We start from the raw sequence: 22,942 nt of genomic DNA, 5'->3' as shown, positions 1-22,942 counted from the left end.
GGAAGGAGAAGGACAAGGAGAAGGGGGAAAGGCCAAGAGACTTCTAGCAGAAGAAGTTGAGCCCCTGGTAGACATCATTGAGAGGAGATGGGATGTGCTTGAGAACAAAGGGAGAATGGGACAAAAACTGAAACCTTCTCTACCAGCAAAACTTTGGGACCAAGTTGCAGAAGAGTTCAATGCAGTGGCCATGACCCCAAGAAGTGGCACGGAGGTCAAAAAGTGGCAGGACCTTGACCAAGCAATTACTGTAAGTAATATTTTTATTTATGCACTGCAATTACATTTGTAAATGTGACTAATATGTGTATGTGGCCACCACAGCAGAAGCACCCTCTCTTAAAAAGTTCTATTTTCATCTTTGCAGAGGAAGGTGTTACAGATCAATCGAGAAAGGTCAAAAACTGGAGGAGGTGCACTAAGTAGGCTGCAACTAACAGCCGTGGAACAGAGGATCACTGATTTGATTGAATCTTGTGAGAGATCAACGACCAATGTGGATGCTGGGCCCAGGTTACCGAGCGAGGGTAAGCCCTGCAAATTACAGTCTGGGTTGGCATTGTGGTTTTTGAAAAGAGCCTGCACTGTGTGACCAACGTACTCATGTCACCCTGCCCCTTCCTCTGCTGCTAACCAAACATCTGCTCTGTTATGTTTTTCAGATGTTGCGCATCAGGAAGAGACAGAAGCTGAAGCAGAAGTAGGAGCAGAGCATGTTCGGGAAGCCGTCAGTCCAGATATTCATCAACATCTGGACGAGGGTGAGATGGAGAATGAAGGGCAGCAGGAAGACCCCATACTGAGATATTTACATTGGAATTGGAGCCAGTGAACCCCCTGAGGGTGCCAAGTCCTTTGCTGAGTGATACAACCAACGTGACATTTCATAGTGTATAGTCTGAGGCTGTGGGTCCCAGTGGGTTGCAGCAAGCCACACCTGGGAGATGGCCGAAGAGGGTGGGAAGGGGAGCTCCTTCTGAAATGCAGGATGCAGGGGACATAGGACAGCTCATGGGAATGAGTGGGGAGAGTACTGAGCTAACGAGATCGCTGCTGGACACCATGGGTGAGGTGAGGGTAGAATTAGCAGGACTGTCAGTAGAAGTAGCAACACTGTCTGGAGGAATGGGGGAGCACTGTCGAGACAGATGAGGGAGGGGATGTCGGAGATTAGGAAGGGAATGTCGGAGGCAGCTGATGCAGTGCTGGGACAGGTTAGGGAGGGAATGTTGGAAATTGCTGCTGCAATAAATGGACACACCCAGGCTGCCATTGCCCAACAGCAATTTGCAGCATCAACTGCTGACGCTCACTTTCCAATCCCCAGACCAACCTCAGGTAATGTGCCGCGGGTTCATCCACACGCTGAAGAATAGTCCGAAGAGGAATCCGGGTCTTCCACAATGCTGTCTGCTACGTTTGTCCCTGTCCAACCCCACCAACAACAAATGTGCCTTCGCGCAGAAAACAGAAAAAAACCTTGGGGTCAGGGTGAGGAAGCAGAAGTCTGCGACAATGGGCACGGGTAGGGGTAGAGGCGGAAAGAGGGGCGCACAGTGTTAAGGTCTTTGAATAATGGGGAGGAGAGATGCCTGCAGCTAGAGTTTGTTTCTTGCTGCTACTTGTTGCTTTCTTCATTGAAAAGTTTAGTTTGATACAAATGTTTTTATTAAAGTTAAGTACAATGTACAAATGTTTAGTAAACCTAATTATTTTTTTAATTTAAGCAGAATCCTGCACATTATATTTTGAATTAAAGCAACATAAACCAACACATTATATACATTATTATGTATATTATTTTTTCACACAAACAGGTGCAAAGAGTCAACACTGTCGAGCCATTTAGCCTTCAGGCAGCAAAGCGATCATGGATTAGCCACGGACACAAGTCTCTAGCTAGTGCCATAGGTGCACGAGGCCGCCTCCTCCACCGTCGTCCTGCGGGTTGAGGTGGTGGCATGGGTTAGTCCTCCTCTTCCTCCTCCCCCTGCCCCCCTTAGGAGGATGTTCAATGTCCAGTACCTGTCCCCTCATGATAGCCAAGTTGTGCAGCATGCAGCACACAACAATGAACTGACGACGTGGTGAGGGGCGTATTACAGGTAGCTTCCAGAGTGGTCCAGGCATCGGAAACGCTGCTTCAGTATGCCAATTGTCCGCTCTATGATGCTCTGTTTCGTTATGTGCAACATGTTGCAGTGACACTCTAGCTCAGTGCGGGGATTGCGTAGGTAGGGGGGGTGGACGGTCAGTCATAAGCCAGGTGGCAAGCCCGTACCCTTTGTCCCCGAGCAACCAGCTGTGCCCTTCTGGCAGCTCCTGAAACATCGCAGATAGAATGCTCTTACGTAGGATGAAAGCATCATGGATGCTACCTGGGTATTTGGCATCCACTGCCATGATCCGATGCATATCGTCGCAGACGAGCTGAACAATTAGGGAGTAAAACCCTTTCCTGTTGCGATAAACCTTGGAGCCGTCCAACGGTGCTTTCAAGGCGATGTGGGTACAATCGATCGCACCCTGTACCTTTGGGAAGCCAGCAATTCTGGAGAACCCCACAGCCCTGTCTTGCATTCTCTGCGTGGTCACAAGTAAATTGATTAACTGGTCCCTTTTGGCATACAGTGCAGCAGTCACCTGTCAAATGCAGCAATGTGTGGCGAGCTGCAGCATCTGTCCCCAGTTGCTGCTTGAAATGAGCCAGAAGCATAGAAGGCAAGTGCTGCAGTAACCTTCACTTCCACAGGTAGGGCAGTCCTTCTGCCACTTTTTGGCTGTATGTCTGCCCTGATTAGCTGGCAGATCTGTGTGATGACCTCCATTCTAAATCTCAGCATGCGAATGCAGTCTGCCTCACTCAGGTGTAGGTATGAGCGCCTGTTCCTGTAGATTCGATCAGGGTATGGCCTCCTCCCCATTAATGCCCGAGCTATCTGGTTTCTGTGACGGTGGTGTTGCATTATTATCTGTCGCCCCTGCATAGCATGCATGCAAATCAACCTTATTACATGAGGCATAGTAATATTTGCACCCATAATTATTATTCTTAATTTTGCTATTCTTGTTATTGTGAGACAGTACTTACTGAAGCACTCACACCTTTGCTGGGTGATGCCCTAGTAGAACGGACCACACCCTGGTCTGCGCATGCGCAACACGAAGCTCTGTCTCTATGGAGACGTGATGCACAGTGATTTATGGCACTATTTATAGCTTTTGCAGAAATGCGTATGTTTGCCATCTCCGATACACACTTTGGAGTGCATGCCAGCAGGATCGCTCCCTCGGCTGGACAGAAACACAGGAGCTCAGCGCTCAGCTTGGAAAGAAGCCCGGGGGAGGGGGGTGGGGTGAAATCCAAGTGCCGAACTCCTGTGCTCGTGTCCAGCCGAGGTGGCAATCCTGCCGCCAGCCGGCTGGCACTCCTCCGATCCGTGCCTGGAGCTCCGTGATCAGAGATTCGGTGGTGGGGTGGAGTCACAATTTGTCCATTCACAAAAACATTCTATGGGAAAAATTAACTTTCCAAGTTACTTCCCGAGTTCCCTCTGCAAAAATCATGAATTTGTTTTAAATTGTCTTCTTCCCTCGCTCCAAAAACATAGAAATATACTCAGCGCCGATTTCCTTAAGTTAACGTAGGGTTTTTCTGATCGATACTTAAGGCCACTTTGCGCCGTCCTGAAAAAAAAACGGTGTTGGCGAAAATCAATTAAATGGCCAAAAACGGCACGGAAATCAGTTTTCAACCAGACCTGCACCAGAAAATCCGGCGCTGACAGTCACCGTCAGCGTACAAATTTTGAGGAAAGTTGCAAAATCAAGTGCCCAATGGTGGTGAAAATTCAGCCCATTAAATGTAAAATCCTAGTCCTCATCTACAAATTGCTTCAAACTTTCAGTCAACCATCCTCACCTCTCCCTTCCTGGATCAATGCTGTTTTCTCTTAACTTATTTGTGAAGCACCTTGGGATGTTCTTTAGATTAAAGATGCTCTATTACTGCAAGTTGTTGTTTGCAACACTGAGATAGATGGCTAGTGGAATCACAAAGCAACTAACAACTGGCTCAGTGTGTAGCACTCTCACCTCTGAGTCAGAAGGTCAGGGGTTCAAGTCCCACACCAGAGGCTTGAGCACAAAAATCTAGGCTGTCACTCCATGCAGTGCCGAGGGAGCGCTGCACTGTCTGAGATGCTGTCTTTGGGGTAAGATGTTAAACCGAGGCCCCGTCTGCCCCCTCGGGCCCATGGTGCCCTGGCCAATATTTAGCCCACAATCAACACCTAAAATTGGATTTTCTGATCATTATCTCATTGCTGTTTGTGAGAGCTTGTTGTGCACCAATTGGCGTCTGCATTTCCTACATTACAACAGTGACTACACTTCAAAAGTACTTCTGAAATGCTTTGGGATATCCTGAGATTGCTAAAGACTTTATATAAATGAAAGCCTTTCTTTTCCTTTAGGAAAAAAAGAGTAATAGTTGTCTCAGAAACTGATACATCACCAAATCTTGGTTGTGTTATAAAAACTGAAAATGCTGGAAATACTCAGCATCTGTGGAGAGAGAAACAGAGTTAACGGTTTAGGTTGATGACTTTTCGTCAGAACTGGAAAAAATTGGAGTTATCTTACTAATATTTCAAAAGAATTAAATACCATCATATTTTGTTAAAAAAAGTTATAATTTTAGTCAATGAAAATCTAAGAACATAAATGACTCGGAAAACATGACCAATCCACATATACATGGAAAGAGTACAACTGGGCACAGATTTATCATTCGAAAAAGACACTGAAATGGAAATATTGTTCAAAGATATCTCTATTGCTCTTTGAATGTACAAAACAACAGAACAGTCACTTTACTGAGATATATCTACAGAGCTAAAGCAAACTATAGACTATTAAAGTGGTGTTAAGCTCTTTTGATCAGTTGCCTGGCAAGTATGTCAGATAATTAAAGGACTGAAAATTGCTGGTTACCTCCTCAAAATGCAGCAAAATCTAAACACTATGCTTTTACTGAACTTTAATTGTGGTCGATAAACCGAGGATGTAATTATTTTTATTTCTTAGCACGCAAGATTGTTTTAGCTTGTTTTCTATAATTCTTAGCACATGTTGAAATAATTGCTAAAATGCTCACTGAAATGTTGTGGAGGGTAATAGAAGGGAGAGGAACTGCCGAACAAATGAATATTCATAAAAAAGGGAACTGGTTTATTTTTGAATTAGTCAAAATATAGTAGCTAAAGCAGATAAGGGAGTTGATCAACGTCTGAGTTAGTTTGCATTGTAAAGCAATTAGTATGAGGATGAGTTGGATAGCCCACTGCCCACTTTCTGGCTCAGTCGATAGCACTCTCACCTCTGAGTCAAAAGGTTGTGGGTTCAAGTCCCACTCCAGAGATTTGAGCACATAAATCTCGGCTGACACTCCAATGCAGTGCTGAGGGAGTGCTGCACTGTTGGATACTGTCTTTTGGATGAGACGTTAAATTGAGGCCCTGTCTTGTCTCTCAGGTGGACGTAAAGATTCCATGGCACTATTTAGATGAGGAGCAGGGGAGTTATCCCCGGTGTCGTGGCCAATATTTACTCGTTAATCAACATCACAAAAAAAACAGATTATCTGGTCATTGCTGTTTGTGGGAGCTTGTTGTGCACAAATTGTCGGCTGCGTTTCCTACATTACAACAGTGACTACAATTCAAAGAGTACTTCATTGGCTGTAAAGCGCTTTGGGACATCCTGAGGTTGTGAAAGGCGCTATAGAAATGCAAGTCTTTCTTTCAGCAGGAGTTGCTGGCAACATACTGTTATTGGCCTAAAGTAGTGTTGTTTTCATTCTGCTGTATTTAGGAAAATATAGTATGGAACAATTTCCATGCATTAACACATCAAAGAGTTGAAATACAACTGTGATTATGAGAAATGTATCGGCCTGGTCAATCCCAATATGTGTTAATGCTTGGGATGTGTTGCAGATTGTAAATGATTCTGCATAATATACAGAACTTAAGTGATTTCTTGCCTTTTTCTGAGGTTTTATCTTTTTTTCGATTTCATTTGTTTTGGTGGACTGGAAAGTGATGTCATGGCAGACTGTGAATGGTGGTTGGCTAAAAATAATTCGGCCAGAAATGATGTCAGGATATATGGCCTGATACAGGGAAGTACAGTAACACAGATAAATGATAGACGGATAGCTAACAATTTGGCTGGTTTTACTTTTTAATCAGTGTGCTACAAAGACTCAGTGGCCGGGGCCATTGGAGGGAGCAGCATGCGGTGGCCCGGCCCGGAAATCGGTGCGGTCCTGGACTGCAGTGCGTGCTGCTGCAGAAGGGTGAGGGCTGCGAAGCCAGGTCGCTGATTGCAGTGCGGGAAGGCACAACAGGAGGGATAAAAGAATGGCAAGAGTTTGTAGATGGAAGTGACCAGGGCCTAGTGAATTTGGGGCTCACAAGAGGCGAAAGCCCAGGGGCAGCACGAGCCAGTCCACACTGCGATATGTGTGCGCTCTAGGTCCGTGCAACAGAGCTGGTCTCCAGTCATCTTGGGTAATCCTTGCCAATGGACCAAGACCTAGTTCTGTCAAGCCCGTATGGTGGCTGGTGTGCAACGGCCACCACACGTTAAAAAAAATCTATGCACAGGCATCTTCCACCCTTCAAGATGTAGTTCAGGATTTGGAATATTAGTTTGGAATCTGGAACATTGAAACACCTGTGAACTCATCCCTTTTTGGCGTGGAAGCAAGTCATCCTCGCTTCAAGGGACTGCCTATGATGATGATGATGGTGGAGGAGTGAACTGCGCGAGGTTTTCAATCTTTTCATGATTTAGGGAATTGGCTTCCTTGTGGTGCTTTAAAGGACAACTTGTTGCTTGTGAGCAAGCACCTGTATAGCAGTTGCTAGATCGAATAAATTGTATGAAAGACTCAGTCTACTATCTAGTACAGGAAAACCCGAGTATTTGAAAAGTAAGACTACTATTCATTTGCACACTAACTAGTATTTATCGAGCAATAATGATTTATTACAAACCTGTTATAAATTTTCAACACTCAAAGACTTATATTCAAAATACTGCATCTCTTGTTGGTGCCAAAATCATCCAAACACACAATACAATGATCAATTTTATGAGTAAAATATTCGCAAAATAAAATCTGTATTTTTAAGTGTAACTAAAGAGGCGGTGTTTCAGCTACTGCCCTTCAATAAGGGAACGGATGTCTTTAGAGAGAGACACGATGGCATCTGTTGCCTTTTTCTTTTGTTTTGCTTTAGGGCTCTTGCCAAACCTTGGCGTTTCTTCAGCGGCCTCCAAGATCAATGTTATATGAGACAGAAAGAGCTGAGGTTCCCGTGCTCCTAGCCACAAGTCCCACAAGTAATCAGAGAGCAGGAACAATGCTGCGGCTGTGAGAGAAGAGAGAATTTGACAACTTAAAAATGTTACAGTTGCATTTAAAACTGCAAGATACATTTTACGGAGATAACTTTTGGACTCTTTTTACTTTTTAAGGGTGTGCTATCTTCTTATGGAGACAGGCATTCTTTCCCCCATCAAAGGCCCTGATGCCATGGAGCTTCTGTAGCTGAAAGGGCAGTACATGCAGCCTGCTCCTTCAGCAACAGCAATGCTGCTCATGTTCAAATATCTCCATGGCCTCGCTCCTCCCTATCTCGGTTACGTCCTCCAACGCTACAATCCTCTTCCAACCCTGCATTCCTCCAACTCTTGGCCTCTTTGTGCATTTCCCATATCCTTCGCCCCACCGTTGGCACTCGTGTCCACAGCTGTCTTGGTTCTAAGCTCTGGAATTTCCTCCCTAAATGTCTCCATCTCTGCACCCTTTAGATCCTCCTTAAAACTTTCACATCCTAATGTCTCCTTCTTTGACTCAATGTCAATTCTTTTCTGATTATGCTCCTATGATGCTCTTTGGGACATTTTACTACATTAAATCCACTATATAAATACAAGTAGTTGATGTTGTTATAGGTGCCCATCAGGAGCTGCTCGAGAGTGGCTCATCTGATATATTTCCTGTACCTGCCACTACTTCAACAGGGCCATGCCTAATCTTTGCTCAATGCAATACAGTTGAGATTCGGAATTCACTAATCGGTGAAATTCAAAAGAAATGTTATTTAAATTCACATGGAGTAAACTACTTTTGTCAAGTTTCTGTTATGCTGTGTCAGCTATGGCTCAATGGGTAGCACCCTCGCCTCTGAATCAGAAGGTTGTGGGTTCAAGTCCCACTCTGTAGACTTGAACACAAAAATCTATACGGACACTGCAGTGCAGTACTGAGGGAGTGCTGCATTGTTGGAGGTGGTGTTTTTCGGATGAGACGTTAAACTGAGGCAACATCTGCTCTTGCAGGTGGATGCAAAAGATCCCTTGGCACTATTGTGAAGAAGAGCAAGGGAGTTATCCCCCGGCTTCCTGGCCAGTATCCCTCAATCAACATCACCCCCCCCCCCCAAATGATCTGGTCATTATCACATTGCTTCTTGTAGGAACTTGCTGTGAGCTAATTGGCCACCGCATTTCCTACATTACTACAGCTGGCTGTAAAGTGCTTTGGGACATCCCGCGGTTGTGAAAGGCATTATATAAACGCAAGTATTTCTTTATTTAATGTAAAACATGAAAACCAATTCACTTAAAACAAATGAAAAAAAATATGAATATAGCAATGTGATCATTGAAGTGACTGTTAAAAAGATACACTGATATTTGATTAGTAAAACACAGTAAATGCTTCAAAAGCCACAATGATTGTAAATTGCAAGGGGAAGCACATTAAAGAGAGGGTGCTTTATATGACTAATTGAGGAGACATGCCAGCACAAAGATGTTGTATATGAGAGGGTGCTACTGAATTCTAAAATAGAAATGATGATTCGCCACAGCTGAAAATATTTCTAAGGATTATAGCAATCAATGGTCCTGAAACCTAAGGCATCATCTTCATTTTACTTTAAAGATTGAATTTCCTGTGATAGTAAACTGGTTAACATGATTGTGTAAAATTCCTTTGTGCAACATTTTAATGCAGCTATTAATTAATAAGTACATTACCAGAGGAAATTAAATCCCTAAGTTGGTAACAGTGTATCAAATGTCACTCTAAAAATAAAGGAGGTGCTTTGATCTTTAGGTCTCTTCATACCGTACAATATTATTTTACGGCACGGGTCATTATTGAAGCTTTGGCCTTTCATGCCGATTGTATATGGGCAGAACAAAGGGAAAGGAATAAAAAAAAAATGGCAGAGTAATGATCAAAAAAAGGGCAATTGATCAATCAGGCTGGATCTGTGAATCACCACAAAAGTCTGTATTTATACCTCTAGAATAATGACAAGTTAAAAGGCAAATGAACCAACCTGATCCAATTCACGTGTCACCAGTTTCAACTCAGATGTTGGTGGCAGTTTCATAATATATCAACGAAGCAAAACTCACACCAGTCCCATCAATCACATTTTCCTTACCACAATAAGCGACAAGTCAAGATAAATACCACAATCAGAGCAGTATAATGGAATAGGTTTTTAGTGTTAATATAGACACAAGGCCCTTTTAGGAACCTTTCAGGGAGGTGAGTAAAAAGCAGTATTAATATTATTTTACAACATTGACTTACCAGAATATTTTAACTAGGGCAAAACACACAGATTTGGTAGAGTATTCCATTAAAATTCTAGTTTATTCGTTTTTACAATGGTTTGATGTGGCTCCAGCTGTGGTCAAATATTTTACAATAATGAACTACTCTGTGGCTGAATATTAATTTGGGAGAAACAGAAGTGAGGAAAATATTCAATAACTTATGGAGCTTTCTTTCAATGTACCAGGAAGTTGTATATTTGGGAGTGGTACACAACAAGACAATTAGAAAACAAAGGCTGGAGAGAAGAAAATATAATCACCTTTCTTTTCATCATCCTCGTTTTTTAGTGCAGGAAGACAGACTGGCTTGATAACACTCTTGTACATGTCGTTGTCTACTAGGCCTTGAATCTCCAGCAGCTGAAGCATGATACCGGTGAAGAGGCATGAAAGGTCCCCTCTCAAACCATCTGCATCTATATCATTGGTGACTCTACTATAAAACTGTAGGAGATGATGCCGTAAAACACCGTCCTTCAGAAGTTCCTGAGTCACAGTACTACAAGCCAGGATATTTCTCTGAAGCCATCTCAGCACCGAGAAGCTCTGAGATTCACTCATTGGACTGTCAATTCCGGACTCGATAACCCATTTAACCATCACCCATGTGGTTGCTTTAACAGCATTATCCACTTCCTCCTGGCTTTCCTGGGCGTCAAAGGTTTTATCTGGGAAGACTGCATCCCAGTTAGTGAATATGGATCTCAATGAGGTTTTGCATTCCTTTAGACAGGACTCTTCTACTTCATTCTCTGTATCCTCTTGCGCCTCATTTCTCTTCCTTCTGCTGTGCCGAGATGCTCCCCAACCAAGTACTTTAGGTTTGTTCTTCTCCTTGATAACTTCTGCAAAAATTCATATACAATTCATATACAGTGGAATTAGCAGTAGTATGCAAGGGCATTCATTTATACAGGTAAGAGTAACCTTCCATTTAGAGGAATTCATTACATACCTATGATCTGTAGTCATCCTAGCAGGCTAATGACTTTTATCTCCTGTCTGTAGTTTAGAACATTCTATAGTTTAAAAGTTTCTAATTTTCTCCTCCTGCAAAATACTCCTTTATGATCAAGTAAATAGAGGGCTTTGGAAAACAACCAGGTGGGTAAGATGTTAATGCAAAACATGTAATGTTGGTATTGTCTGCTTGATGTTCATTATAGCTGGGGCCAGCTGTGTGTTCAGGTTATAAACATAGTCACTGGTAGATTAGTGGCATAACATCACTATTTAGAACAGCTGTCTACATAAACAACTCACTGTGACCACACGAGAAATAAACTGCAACAAAAATCAGACAAAATGCTGGAAGTATATCATAACAAAACACAAGAAGGATTTTCCTTCAGCAATTTTATTGGTAAATTGATCCCAACTGTGCTATTTTGCAACATAGGGCCCAAGTTTGGAGCCGCGCCTAAAACGGCGCAGTCCCGACCTGGACTTCGCGCCACAAAGTGTGCCTAAAAAAACCCTCCAGATTCTCCACCTCCCTGCAGGTCCTCTGGCCCTCAGCGCAGCGCAGCACGAGCTGTAGGGGGCGGAGCGAGGTCCCTGCGCCGAAAACAGTGCCGGGACCTCTGCACATGCGCGCTACAGTGGGCATGCAACTGCAGTAGCTCTAGGCGCCCGAAACTGTGTGGGAGGGGTCCGAAGCACGCAGCCCCTAGCCCTGGCCGAATGGCCTCTGGGGTTGCGTGAATAAGGCTCCTCCCACGGCCAGCTCCTGCTTCCTGCCGACCCGACTCGACTCCCGCTTCCCGCCTCCGGACCGGATCCGACACCGACTCCCGCTCCCCCCCCCGACTGGACCCGACCCGACTCCCGCTCCCCCCCCCCACCCACCCCACCCCCAGACTGGATCCGACCTGACCTCCCTCCCCCCGACCTGACCTCCCTCTCCCTCCCTCCACCCGACCCGAACTGAACCGACCTCCCTCCCATCACCCCTCCGACCCGACCCAACGCCATCTACCTGTAAATCTGGTGCTGGGGACGGGCCCTGCCCGTTCAGCCTCCCTCCCCCACCTCCTTTCCCATCCCCCCCCCACCAATCTCCTTCCCCCCCCCCCACATCTCCATCCTTCTCCCCCCCTCCCATCCCCTTCCCCCCCCATCTCATTCCCCCCCCCATCTCCCCCCCTCCCTTCTCCCCCCCCCATCTCCCCCATCCCTCCCCCTGCTCCCCCTCCCCTCGCTGTCAGAAACACAGACACTGACAGACAGAGAATGAGAGACAAACACAGACAGACAGAGAGATAGAGACACTGACAGAGACACACTGGGGGGGGGGGGGGGCATCCCAGCACGCTGTTGGAGGGCTCCCGGTGCTGCAGTCGGTAAGTAGAAAATGTTTTATTTATTGATTAAAAAAAAAAAAATTTTATATTAATTTTTTTTGATTGATTTATTGGTTGAATTATTGATGTATTTATCATTTATTATTGATGATGGCTCTTTATTTGTAAAACTGAAGTGTTTAATGTTTGTAAACTTCCCTTTAAACCCCCGCCCCCCCCCCACCATTCCCGACGCCTGATTTGTAACCTACGCCTGATTTTCTAAAGTGTAGACAAGGTTTTTTCGAGCGTACAAAAATCTTCACTTACTCCATTCTAAGTTAGTTTGGAGTAAGTTTTCACTGACGAAACTTTGAAAACAGGCGTAAGTGGCCGGACACGCCCCCTTTTGAAAAATAAATTCTGTTCCAAAGTGAAACTGTTTAAAACAGACTAGAACTGGAGCAAACTAAATGACGAGAATTCTGATTTCTAAGATACTCCGTTCTACACCAGTTGCTCCTAAAAATCAGGAGCAAATCATGTGGAAACTTGGGGCCATAGTATCTATCCTTCCAGTAGTCAATGCACAAATTAAGAATGACCATCGCATTACAGCCACTGCAATAATAAAATCTTCAAAAAACTTAAACAAAGCAAGATAAAATTTGGAATTTGTCGATGCCTGAGGGACAGCTGACTTTTATGACCTGTCTTCGGGTATTCCTTTAAATGTAAGTAGTTGTGTAACAGATGAACAGTCAGTAGATGAACTTACAAACCTACATTTTGCAAATAATGCAAGTACCCCATTTAAGTGAACTAATTTCAGCTAATCTTCCACTAACTGGAGGATAGCACGGAATTGTGTGAAGCACATTTTGTGTAAATAGGTCAGGCTGTATCTGTGGAGAGAGAAGCAGAGTTAACGTTTCAGGTCTTTGACCGTTCATCAGCCCTTTCATCAGAACTGACGAAGGGTCATCGACCTGAAACGTTAACTCTGTTTCTCGCTCCACAGATGCTGCCTGGCTGGCTGAGTGCTTTCTGTTTTTATTTCAGATTTCTAAAATCTGCAGTGTTTTTGCTTTGGTTTCATGTGAATAAGGTCAATGTACTCAAACTGTTGTAAACACATATAGCCTCACCATTGGACCAGTGCATGGAGCTTTACCATGCAGCCAATGCCTTGTTATATTAAGAGCAGTGTCATAGTTGAGGCAAATAAAAAGTATGACATCTTTCTTAAGCTCTCAGGGTTAACCTGGCCACTTGTCAGGCATGTTACACATTTTGGGTAAAAAAAGAATGTTTAGTGTGCGGGTCTTGCCTTACCTGGGTCGAGAAAACGTATCTAAATAACTTTTGTAACTTTTGTAAGCTTAGCAGCTTGAGAGCACTTTCACAGATTCATGACTTGTAGTGGAATAGAAGTGAGATTCAGCATATTAGGATTTCAGCTACTCTGAAATTACTTAGCAAATTCACTCTACTAACATTAACACCTGGAGAAATAATATATAGAGCACTATATCCAAATGATTAAAACAGATTCATGAGTTCAGATTCAAGTAGAACGTCTGACCTCTTGATAAGCAACAGACTTTTTCATCTGTCCTTCAGAGAGACGTCAAAACACAATTTATTTCAAGCTCACAGTTTAATACACCTGTGAATACTAAAGTATAATATTTCAATATTAAAATGGATTGGTTAAAAAACACAAAGAAAAAAGGAAAAACTTACTGAGCAATTCGTTAACATTGCATTTATGGGCCAGAGTCTGCAACAGTTCCTGTATATGGGACTCCCTTCCCACAATACTCCACTTATGTAACAGTAACAAGGCCTCTGTGTGAGACAGAACTTTTTCATTTATCGTAATCCATCCCATTTCCTTGTAGTCATCAAAAGCACCAGAGCGATGATGTAAAACAGAACTCAACATTTGCAAAAATCCTGCAAATGTTCTGGTCTCCATCTTTATCCTGACAATGAAAAAAAGGAAATCACGTTAGAGAATTATTTTAACCACAATGTTGTTTTATATTTTTTAAAATCTATTAAGTGCAGATAACTGACAGCTCTACTGATTTTTCCATCCTCCTTGATTGTTCATGGTGTCTGATCATGATATTGCCCTGAAGATTTGCCTGAGCTTAGGAATGTTTTATTGCAGCACTATGGGCATGAACCAGTGTCCTGCCATCTAAATAAACACAACCGGCTGTGCTACCTAGGCAGTCTCCAACACACAATGTGTGTGTCAGCTTGGCTCAGTTGGTTTTACTCTGCACTATGGGGCAGACCCACACCACATAATCTAGGCTTACATGCCGATGCACTACTGAAGGAGTTCTATACTGTTGGAGATGCTGTCCTTCAGATGTGATGTTAGACTAAGTTCCCATTCTGGGTGGATAGTGATGATCCCATGACATTGTTCAATGAAAAACAGGGAATTCTCCTGACGTACTGAACAGCGATCCCTCAGTCAATACCACCTAAAAATGTTGACTGTTCATTCATTGCATGTTTGTCTGCATAACATCAATGTTTTGAAGCATTTCAACATGAAAGGTGCTAAGTAAATGCAAGATTATATCAGTTAGAATAATTTTCCTACAGAATGCCATTAAGCAAGATACATTTCTTACCAAATGTGCCGTATCATTTCAGTCAGAACATACAGAAATTCATTGATAAACAGAAGAGGTAGAAACTTCCGAGTCTTTTCTTTGTTTCCTAAGTTAGTGCGCCACAAGGTGTGGAGCAATGAGATTAGGTCAGATATCAGTCTGTTTTCTAAAACCCTGGAAACAAAATCCAAATCAGTTCCAATTATATTCAACAGATGATTATGTATAATATATACTTTACAAATGAAATCAAGAGAATACTTGATAGACAGTACAACAAAGAAATATAAAATCATGAATATCTTGGGTAAATCACACTCTATAAGGAGTACTGTCTTTGGAATTCTCAAAACATCTTAGAAAAAGTATATCACAGGAATTACGTTGTGCTCTCATAGCTGTTTTGCAGTGTGCTGTATAACCATTCTTAACCCGAGTGAAAAGGTTTTCGTTCCATTACAATAAGGATATAAAATTGCAACAAAGAATTGCACAGTGACCATGCACAACATTTTAAAAATTAAGAAAAAAAAAAGTATTTCAGCACATTTTAGCTTGCCAATAAATGACTTAATGTAAATAGATGAACGATATCTTCAATTAATTCGAACGAATGCTGATACCATACAGTTAAGAACATACCTTCTTTGTAAGATATGCAATATCCAGGTCAGTAGGTTGTGGTCTCTGATCAGCTGATATGCTGCTTTTGTGATGTGCGCAGCACGCAATAGAATCTGAATAATCTGATACTTAAAATTAAATCAAAAAATATTAAAATGATTTGAAAACATAAACATTTAAAACCCAAATGAATTATAATATTCAATGACTTTCCCTGTTGCTAGAGTTTCACTTCTCCTACTGGAGTCAGATGGTTGATTTTACTGTCATTTTAGCACTGCTTCAAAATAGAAACTGTATCCTACCTCTGCTGTCTCATCACATAATGGGCTGTTAAAAAAGGCTAGGAGAACATGGATGATTTTCTGATGATCACAAAGATCGTAGCAGTGTTTATCCTTTAAACTACTGATAAGAAGTTCAAGAATCCATTCACGTTCAGTCTTGTGCTGAAAAGCAAAATGAAGGATGAAATATGAAAAAAATATACAATTGAGATGCTTTTTCCACCATGGGAATTTTGGTACAGAAGGAGGGCCTACAGCCCATTGTGCCTGTCCCAGTGCTAACTCCCCACAGAAGGAACCTACACTGAAATTGGAACCATTTACATTGGGATTTGGCTGATATTTGATAATTGTTTATTTTTTTTCCAAATCTTTAATTTTCTCCCCCAAATCCCTTCTCTATTTAAGGCAGTGGCTTATGTTGCTGTATGGTTCCATGGGCAATGGTAATTGTCCTTGGAAGTTATTCGTCATGAGAAAGCCTCGATAATAAATTGGCAGTTCCCATGGGAACATCACTGCCAAGTTCAACCCTTTTAACATCCAATGTCCATATCTACACATGCACTTCCAGATGGTTTGTGACCTGGAGTGAACAGTGCCCAAGATTTTCCTTTCCTTAAACCAGGGCTCACACACATATACACAAGGCTATGTCTGGCTAACTCAACACACGAGGAACTGAATCAGAGACCTTTTTAATCTGCATAGGTTAGTACTATAATGCTTATTGCATTTAGTTACTGAAGAAACAGTTATTTTTCCTGAATGTCTGTCATATATATCTTCAATGACCTTTTATCACCAAGAAAAGAGCAGAACATAACTAAAAAAAAAAACAATTTTACCTCCATGTCAAAGCTGTAGAAAAGCTTGAAAAACCCAGGCACTTTCTTTAAATCCAAATACTGATGTGCCAGAAGGAAACTATTAATCTTCATGTACATGTGCTCCTCTATAGGTAAGTGGAAAAAAAAACTTTACAAATTTATTTTAACATAGAAAAGCCACGTTACACAATTAAAGGTTAACTTTTAAACTTAACACTGGGAATTTACATTTAGATTTGATCTTTGCTCTTCAATTACGAACTGATCAGCCTTTAGTCAATAACAACTCTTTCATTTTAGGAAAATTAAGCTTTGTCTATGTTTCAAACACATTCTTGTTTTATTTTTTAGTATTTAAATAAAAGTTACGCTCTAAACTTGCCTTAATAAAATTGTTTTTTTTAAACCTTGTAAACATGTATGAACTTCATTGCATTATGATTTAAAAAAAAATGTTGAAACCTAGGTGAAGGGCCAAGGGCCACTGTAGGTGATTAGTGAAATTCTGTGCACCTGTTTGTGCAAAGTTGATTAGGCTCCCAATACGCATTGCTGACTTTCACTTTCCAGTGAAATTTAAGTGATTAATTGCATCGAACGTGGTAACAAAAAAACCCAGAACGAGGAACATTTTATCTAAAAGCAAAATACTGCGGATGCTGGAATCTGAAATAAAAACAGAAAATGCTGGAAATCTCAGCGGGTCAAGCAGCATCGGTGGAGAGAAACAAAGTTAAATTTCGGGTCTGTGACTCATCAGAACTGGCAAAAGTTCGCAATGGAATAGATTCTTAAGGATGTGTAGGGGCACTGAAAGGAGGATAGGAGGAAAGAACAAAAGGGAAGGTCTGTGATAGGGTAGAAGGCAGGAGAGATTCGAGAGACAAAAGGGATGATGGCCAAATTGAAATGGTAATGGCACGTTAGGAAACAAAAAGATGAGTCTAGATGGGGTATGAATGGTGGAATAATTACCAGCTGCCATGGCAAAGAGAGAGAAAAATAAAAATAAAATATTATAAAAGATTAATGACACTATATGAATACTTTTAAATCCACCTCGTTAGGAATTTTTGTTTCATATATGGATACTTTTATCTGGTTTAGGAGCTACTAAACCACTGCTATACAAACGACTCAAAGACCACCTGAAATTGGAATTTAGCTCTTCCAGATTACTGTAAATGGAAAGAGGAGATTTTAATGGGTTTTCTTTCTGCTGTGCATTATTTAGCATCACAAGCGTATGCAGTATTATCATTGCTTCATTGCTACTGAGGTATTAGTTCCAGTTCTCACTATGGTCTGTTGGACTTCTACCTAGAGCCATAAATCTGGGCACGCTTCAATAAACACATCTTATTCTTTAATTGTTGATGTTTCCACCCATTATATTTGCCAGTGTCTACTCCATTTCAACACGTGACTTTTGTAAATGAACAGAATCTTATTTCCCAATCTGCAACTTAATGGATATTCAATTGTCAAGATTAGAAAATTAATTCTCTAAATCTTGAGAAATTAATGACAGCCTGGGTACTATTGTGGTAAAATCTTTAATCTGATTCAATTACAAACAAGTCACAAAGGTTAGAAAGACACAGATAATTTACAGATACCATTTACCAGAATGGTGTCAGGGAGGAGGGACTTCAGTCCCGTGGAGAGATTAGAGAAGCTGGGATTGTTCTCATTGGCGCAGAGAAGGTTAAGGGGAGAGTTAATTGAGGTGTTCAAAATTTTGAGGGGTTTTGATGGGGTACAGTGGTAGAAACTGCTTCACTGGCAGGAGGGTCGGTAACCAGAGGATATAGATTTAAAATAATTGGCAAAAGAAACAGGGTGGAGAGGAGGAGAATTCTTTAACACAGCAGGTTATGATCCGAATGCACTGCCTGAAAGAGTGGCAGCAGCAGATTCAATCGTAACTTTCAAAAGTGAATTGGGTAAATATTTGAAAAGAAAAAAATTGCGGGGCTATGGGGAAAGAGCGAGGGAGTGGGACTAATTGCTCTTTCAAGAGCCGGCACAGGCACAATGGTCCAAATGGTCTCCTTCTGTGCTGTATGATTCTATGCTAGCAGGTTCTTTAAACTTGTATTAGCATCACAAAATTAGATAAGACAAGCTGGAAATGGAGAGTTTCAACCAAACCTACTGATCAGAAGAACCCCCCGCCCCTTCCAAAGTCGTAGATATTTGGGACAGATTCCCACTAAATGCTGTGAATGGAAGAAGGTGATTTGAATATGGAAGAATGGGAGTTGACGGGGATGTATAGACATAGATGAACAAATACCCTATGGAACATTATGATTCCCCAAGCTCCAGTGAAACCATGGAAAGGTTATCTGTAGAATGCAATTGATAAAGTTCGAACAATACAGATGTTAAATTGCTAATCTAAAATTATTGTTTCAATATCTTCAGGGCCAGGGAAATGTTTCAGAGTTTTTCCTGAAGGTATTTGCTTCCTGCAGGAGATTAAAAGAGAGCCTCTGACAGTGCAAATGTTGAAGGAGCAGACTTGAAGGGCTGCATGGATCCATATTTTCCTATGTTCTTATCAACCCCTAAAATCTTCCACCAGGAGGAAATGAAACAACAAAATCTGCCATGGATGCCCACATAGCACAAGTTGAGCTCACCAAGCAGAGACTAACTTATCAGAGCAAACACCATCTTATGATTTACTGAATTTAGCCACCGTAGATAACAAAATAAATGCTGCATTAAGTGTGTTATTACACTGTATAGGAAAGCAAATAGTTTTCCTTCAGGCGATGGGCTATCTCATTTATGCAAAAATGGCAACGATTTGCAAATCATGCGACAGCTCTTTCAGCCACTACCATTTAGTCTTCCATAAATCAAATCGCCAGTGATCTTTATCGCTCATGTTAAGTCATAAAGAATTATCCTAATTAAATCAAATCTAGTACAATATTTTCTGACACTTTAATAGTCCCCATTTAATAGTTCCCATTACATGTCATGTTATGTACCATTTCATGCATACTTCCATGTTCTATCTTGTTCCAGATCAGCAAAGTTGTGGTTGTTAGCATGTTCACAGGAGAATTGCTATAGTGTATTTAAAATTGTAAATAAATTAGCACTTCTGCTCAGGGTTTCTGATAAACGTCTAGGGGCTAGAAATTCGTTTTGGGCGGTATCGGATCAGCCGCCTGTTATACGCAGCAGGTGATACTCGGTTCCATATACTGCAATGGAACTGAATATCAGGCCCGATCCGCTACCGCCCGAGACGAATTTCTAGGCCATAGACTCCCTAAAAGCACTAATAGTTAATAAAGGATCTGGATGATAGATTTTATTCTAAAATTATCTGAATTTCTACGGTAAAAATATCTTGCCAGTTTCACTTAACTTCGTAATAAGTTACTCTTTCTCGCTTACCCTTGTGCTCCAAGTCATAAAGTAACGGAGATCAACATCATCTCAGCTAGATAGAATATTGATTCTGCGAAATACCATTTCAAAACTCTTCCTCGAATTGAAATCAAAAAGTGCTTTTATTTTGAATCAACGTGCATCAGTCATTCTATCTTTGTCTGCCTAACTGGATACAGTATCACATACTGTAATAGACAGCAGAAAGTTGAAAACACTATTTTCACAAACCTGGTTTAAGCATCTGTTGTGCAACTTTAGCAATATAAAGTGCCAAGCAAAAGGTGAACCTGACATTAGGTTGTCGGATCCCATTCTTCACCACATCCAATAGATACAGTAGCTAGACAACAGAAAGAAAAGTGAAGTAATTTTGAATGACACAAATTGGAGCGCTGGACACTCGCCCATGGCTGAATGCAAAGCCATGAATCCAATCACGTAAATGGAAAGAAAATAATGTGCATGGAAAATGAAAGCAATTTGGGGATCCTGACTGACAATAAATTGAAGCCATTGCAACAAAGCGACTCGGTGTCGGTGGGAGAAGCAAATCAGATGTTGGGATGTATTGAAAGGTCAACATTGAGCCAAAATAGTGAGATAATCCTGTCACTTTGTAAATCACTTTATAATTCACATTTAGAATACGGTGTACAGTTCTGATCACCACAGTACAAAAAGGATATTGCACCTTTTGAAAGTGTACAGAAGAGAGAAATCGGAATGCTGAAGGATGGGAGGGATCGGATTATAAGAAGTGATTATGTAAATTAGGCATGTTCTCACTGGAAAAGAGAAGGTTGAGAGGTGATATGATTGCTGTTTTTAGGATTCTAAAAGGGACTAGATAATGCAGACTGTGACAAGCTATTTCACCTTGTCCAGAACAGTAGAACCAGAGGACATGGCGCATGCTTGAAGGAGGTAAATTCAAAACTAAGCTGAGGAAAGATTACTTCAGTGAGCGAGTGGTCAATCTATGGAATAGACTCGCCAAGGAAACAGTGGAAGCATTTGGTACTGAGTACTTCAAATACAAATTGGATAGATTCCTTTCAGCAAATAACATTTTGGGAGACACTATACAAGTAATTTGAGACATGACATGCAGTAAGTGCAGCATGCTTGGGAGGATCAGGTGACTTTGGACCTACTATTCCCAAGGTGCTCCATTACTGGTGCTTTCCTCTGTCATGTCTGGGTCTGTTGTAGACTAACAGATCCAGACAACAACTCCTTTATTGCTGTACCATGCAACTACCAGGATGGTGGAAGGTGATCAAGATGGTCCTTGATCTTTATTTGTCTAGCAATTCCTATGTTCCTATCTTTCAAAAACGAATTTCCATCTTCAAGTTCTGTTCTGGATGAAGACTTTCCCCCTTTCAATGAGTGCATTTTCACATCATCTCTGTATGGGTTAGTGGTCTAAAACGCATTAAAAGACAGCAAGAATGGATTTTGAGGCCCCCAATCAAGCCCTTTTGTTCAGTTTAATTCAGCAAAAGGTGCTTGAATATGAAACAAAACTATCACATCAGCACCAATGCAAGTAGTGCTGCTTTACATTATATGAGATGTCAAACCATCATAAGGCATCATTAATAAGATTGACAAGATGTGTTAAGAACTGAAAGAGGAAGCTGACAGAGATGACGATTCAAAAAGGACTCGATGGTGCAGTTTGCGTCCTGGAGTGCTGGCGAGGGTTCACAGTTGTGATCCACGCATTGGACTGGCATTGTTAAACCAGTCACTGCCAGGTCAAGGTGACTTACAACTTTATGTTTCCCCTTATGGAGAAGATCTCCAGACATCATAGATAGCACATGGTATGGGAAGCACACAAGACAGAAGAGAAAATATTTTTTTCAAATGACTTTAAATGGGGCGTGATCCCCGTAAGTCACGCTGTGTCCTACGCAGCCTCCCTGCCCCCACTGCGCGGCCCATTTAAATTTTTGCGAATGTGTGGTATGTACAATGTGCAAACCATTGAGCAGACTGCGCGGGACCTTGCAAATGACTGTGTGGCTGCATAGCTTAATGAGAACATTGTGTGATCATCTCAAGAGTAAAATGATAAGCAACTCCACACTGACTCCATTTTAGAAGCAGGCACTTTGTCAATTAGTATTTGATTTTCCTAATTTAATATTTGTTGATATCAACTTTGCACTCACAGGTAAAGCTCTTATCATTTTACTAGAGGTCACCGCGGTAAGAACTTAAATGGGTCTGCTGTGTTTGCCTCGCAGAAAATAAAATGTCTAAATTAGCTCATGTTGGATTTAAAAAGGTTTTCCTTTTCTTTAAAAATAAGTAAGCTGTAAAGGAAATTCAGTAGTCTGGGATTGATGCAAATTGCATACTGTACATTTCACTTACTTGCCGCTTCTCCTTAAAACGAGCAGCCTCTAGGTGCATGTAGTAATTTCCCAGGACGTGATAGGCAGCAGCTCTTACTTTAGGATCATAACTGCTCAGAGCCGCCACAGTCAGCCCCAAGGCATTAACATCCACAAACTTGTAGCAGTCTACCACAGTCTCTGCAAAGATAAAAATATTCACATTTTAATTTTTCTGATGTTTTAGAAACATAGAAACATAGAAAATAGGTGCAGGAGTAGGCCATTCGGCCCTTCTAGCCTGCACCGCCATTCAATGAGTTCATGGCTGAACATTCAACTTCAGTACCCCATTCCTGCTTTCTCGCCATACCCCTTGATCCCCCTAGTAGTAAGGACCTCATCTAACTCCTTTTTGAATATATTTAGTGAATTGGCCTCAACAACTTTCTGTGGTAGAGAATTCCACAGGTTCACCACTCTCTGGGTGAAGAAGTTCCTCCGCATCTCGGTCCTAAATGGCTTACCCCTTATCCTTAGACTGTGACCTCTGGTTCTGGACTTCCCCAACATTGGGAACATTCTTCCTGCATCTAACCTGTCTAACCCCGTCAGAATTTTAAATGTTTCTATGAGGTCCCCTCTCATTCTTCTGAACTCCAGTGAATATCACAGATCGCGGAAAGTTCCATGGCGCTTCATATACAAAGAGTTACTTATAACTGCAATCACTGTTCTTCCGTTGGCAGAACACACAGCAGTAAGATGAAATGACTAACTACTTGGGTTGGTCAAGGGAACAAT

The 22,942-nt window shown here is 41.7% G+C and overlaps 1 protein-coding gene across 2 annotated transcripts in view; it reads right to left on the bottom strand.

Annotated features, from left to right (window-relative positions):
- Window positions 1-4,735: 4,735 nt before the first annotated feature.
- urb1 (URB1 ribosome biogenesis homolog) overlaps window positions 4,736-22,942 on the bottom strand; it is a 110,074-nt gene continuing 91,867 nt past the window's right edge. For both annotated transcript variants that reach the window (XM_070893739.1, XM_070893738.1), the window contains exons 31-39: window positions 22,179-22,339; window positions 20,019-20,130; window positions 16,392-16,498; window positions 15,562-15,705; window positions 15,275-15,384; window positions 14,651-14,806; window positions 13,740-13,981; window positions 9,972-10,556; window positions 4,736-7,442 (exon numbers count right to left, since the gene is read on the bottom strand). In XM_070893739.1, coding sequence (XP_070749840.1) covers window positions 7,228-7,442; window positions 9,972-10,556; window positions 13,740-13,981; window positions 14,651-14,806; window positions 15,275-15,384; window positions 15,562-15,705; window positions 16,392-16,498; window positions 20,019-20,130; window positions 22,179-22,339 — 1,832 coding nt within the window. In that variant the 3' untranslated portion in view covers window positions 4,736-7,227. The remainder of the gene's footprint in view (window positions 7,443-9,971; window positions 10,557-13,739; window positions 13,982-14,650; window positions 14,807-15,274; window positions 15,385-15,561; window positions 15,706-16,391; window positions 16,499-20,018; window positions 20,131-22,178; window positions 22,340-22,942) is intronic.

The sequence above is a fragment of the Pristiophorus japonicus genome, chromosome 11 (genome assembly GCF_044704955.1).
Source record: "Pristiophorus japonicus isolate sPriJap1 chromosome 11, sPriJap1.hap1, whole genome shotgun sequence".
NCBI lineage: Eukaryota > Metazoa > Chordata > Chondrichthyes > Pristiophoridae > Pristiophorus > Pristiophorus japonicus.
Note: the sequence above shows the minus strand (reverse complement) of the source record. Positions and strands in the feature narration are given on the sequence as shown.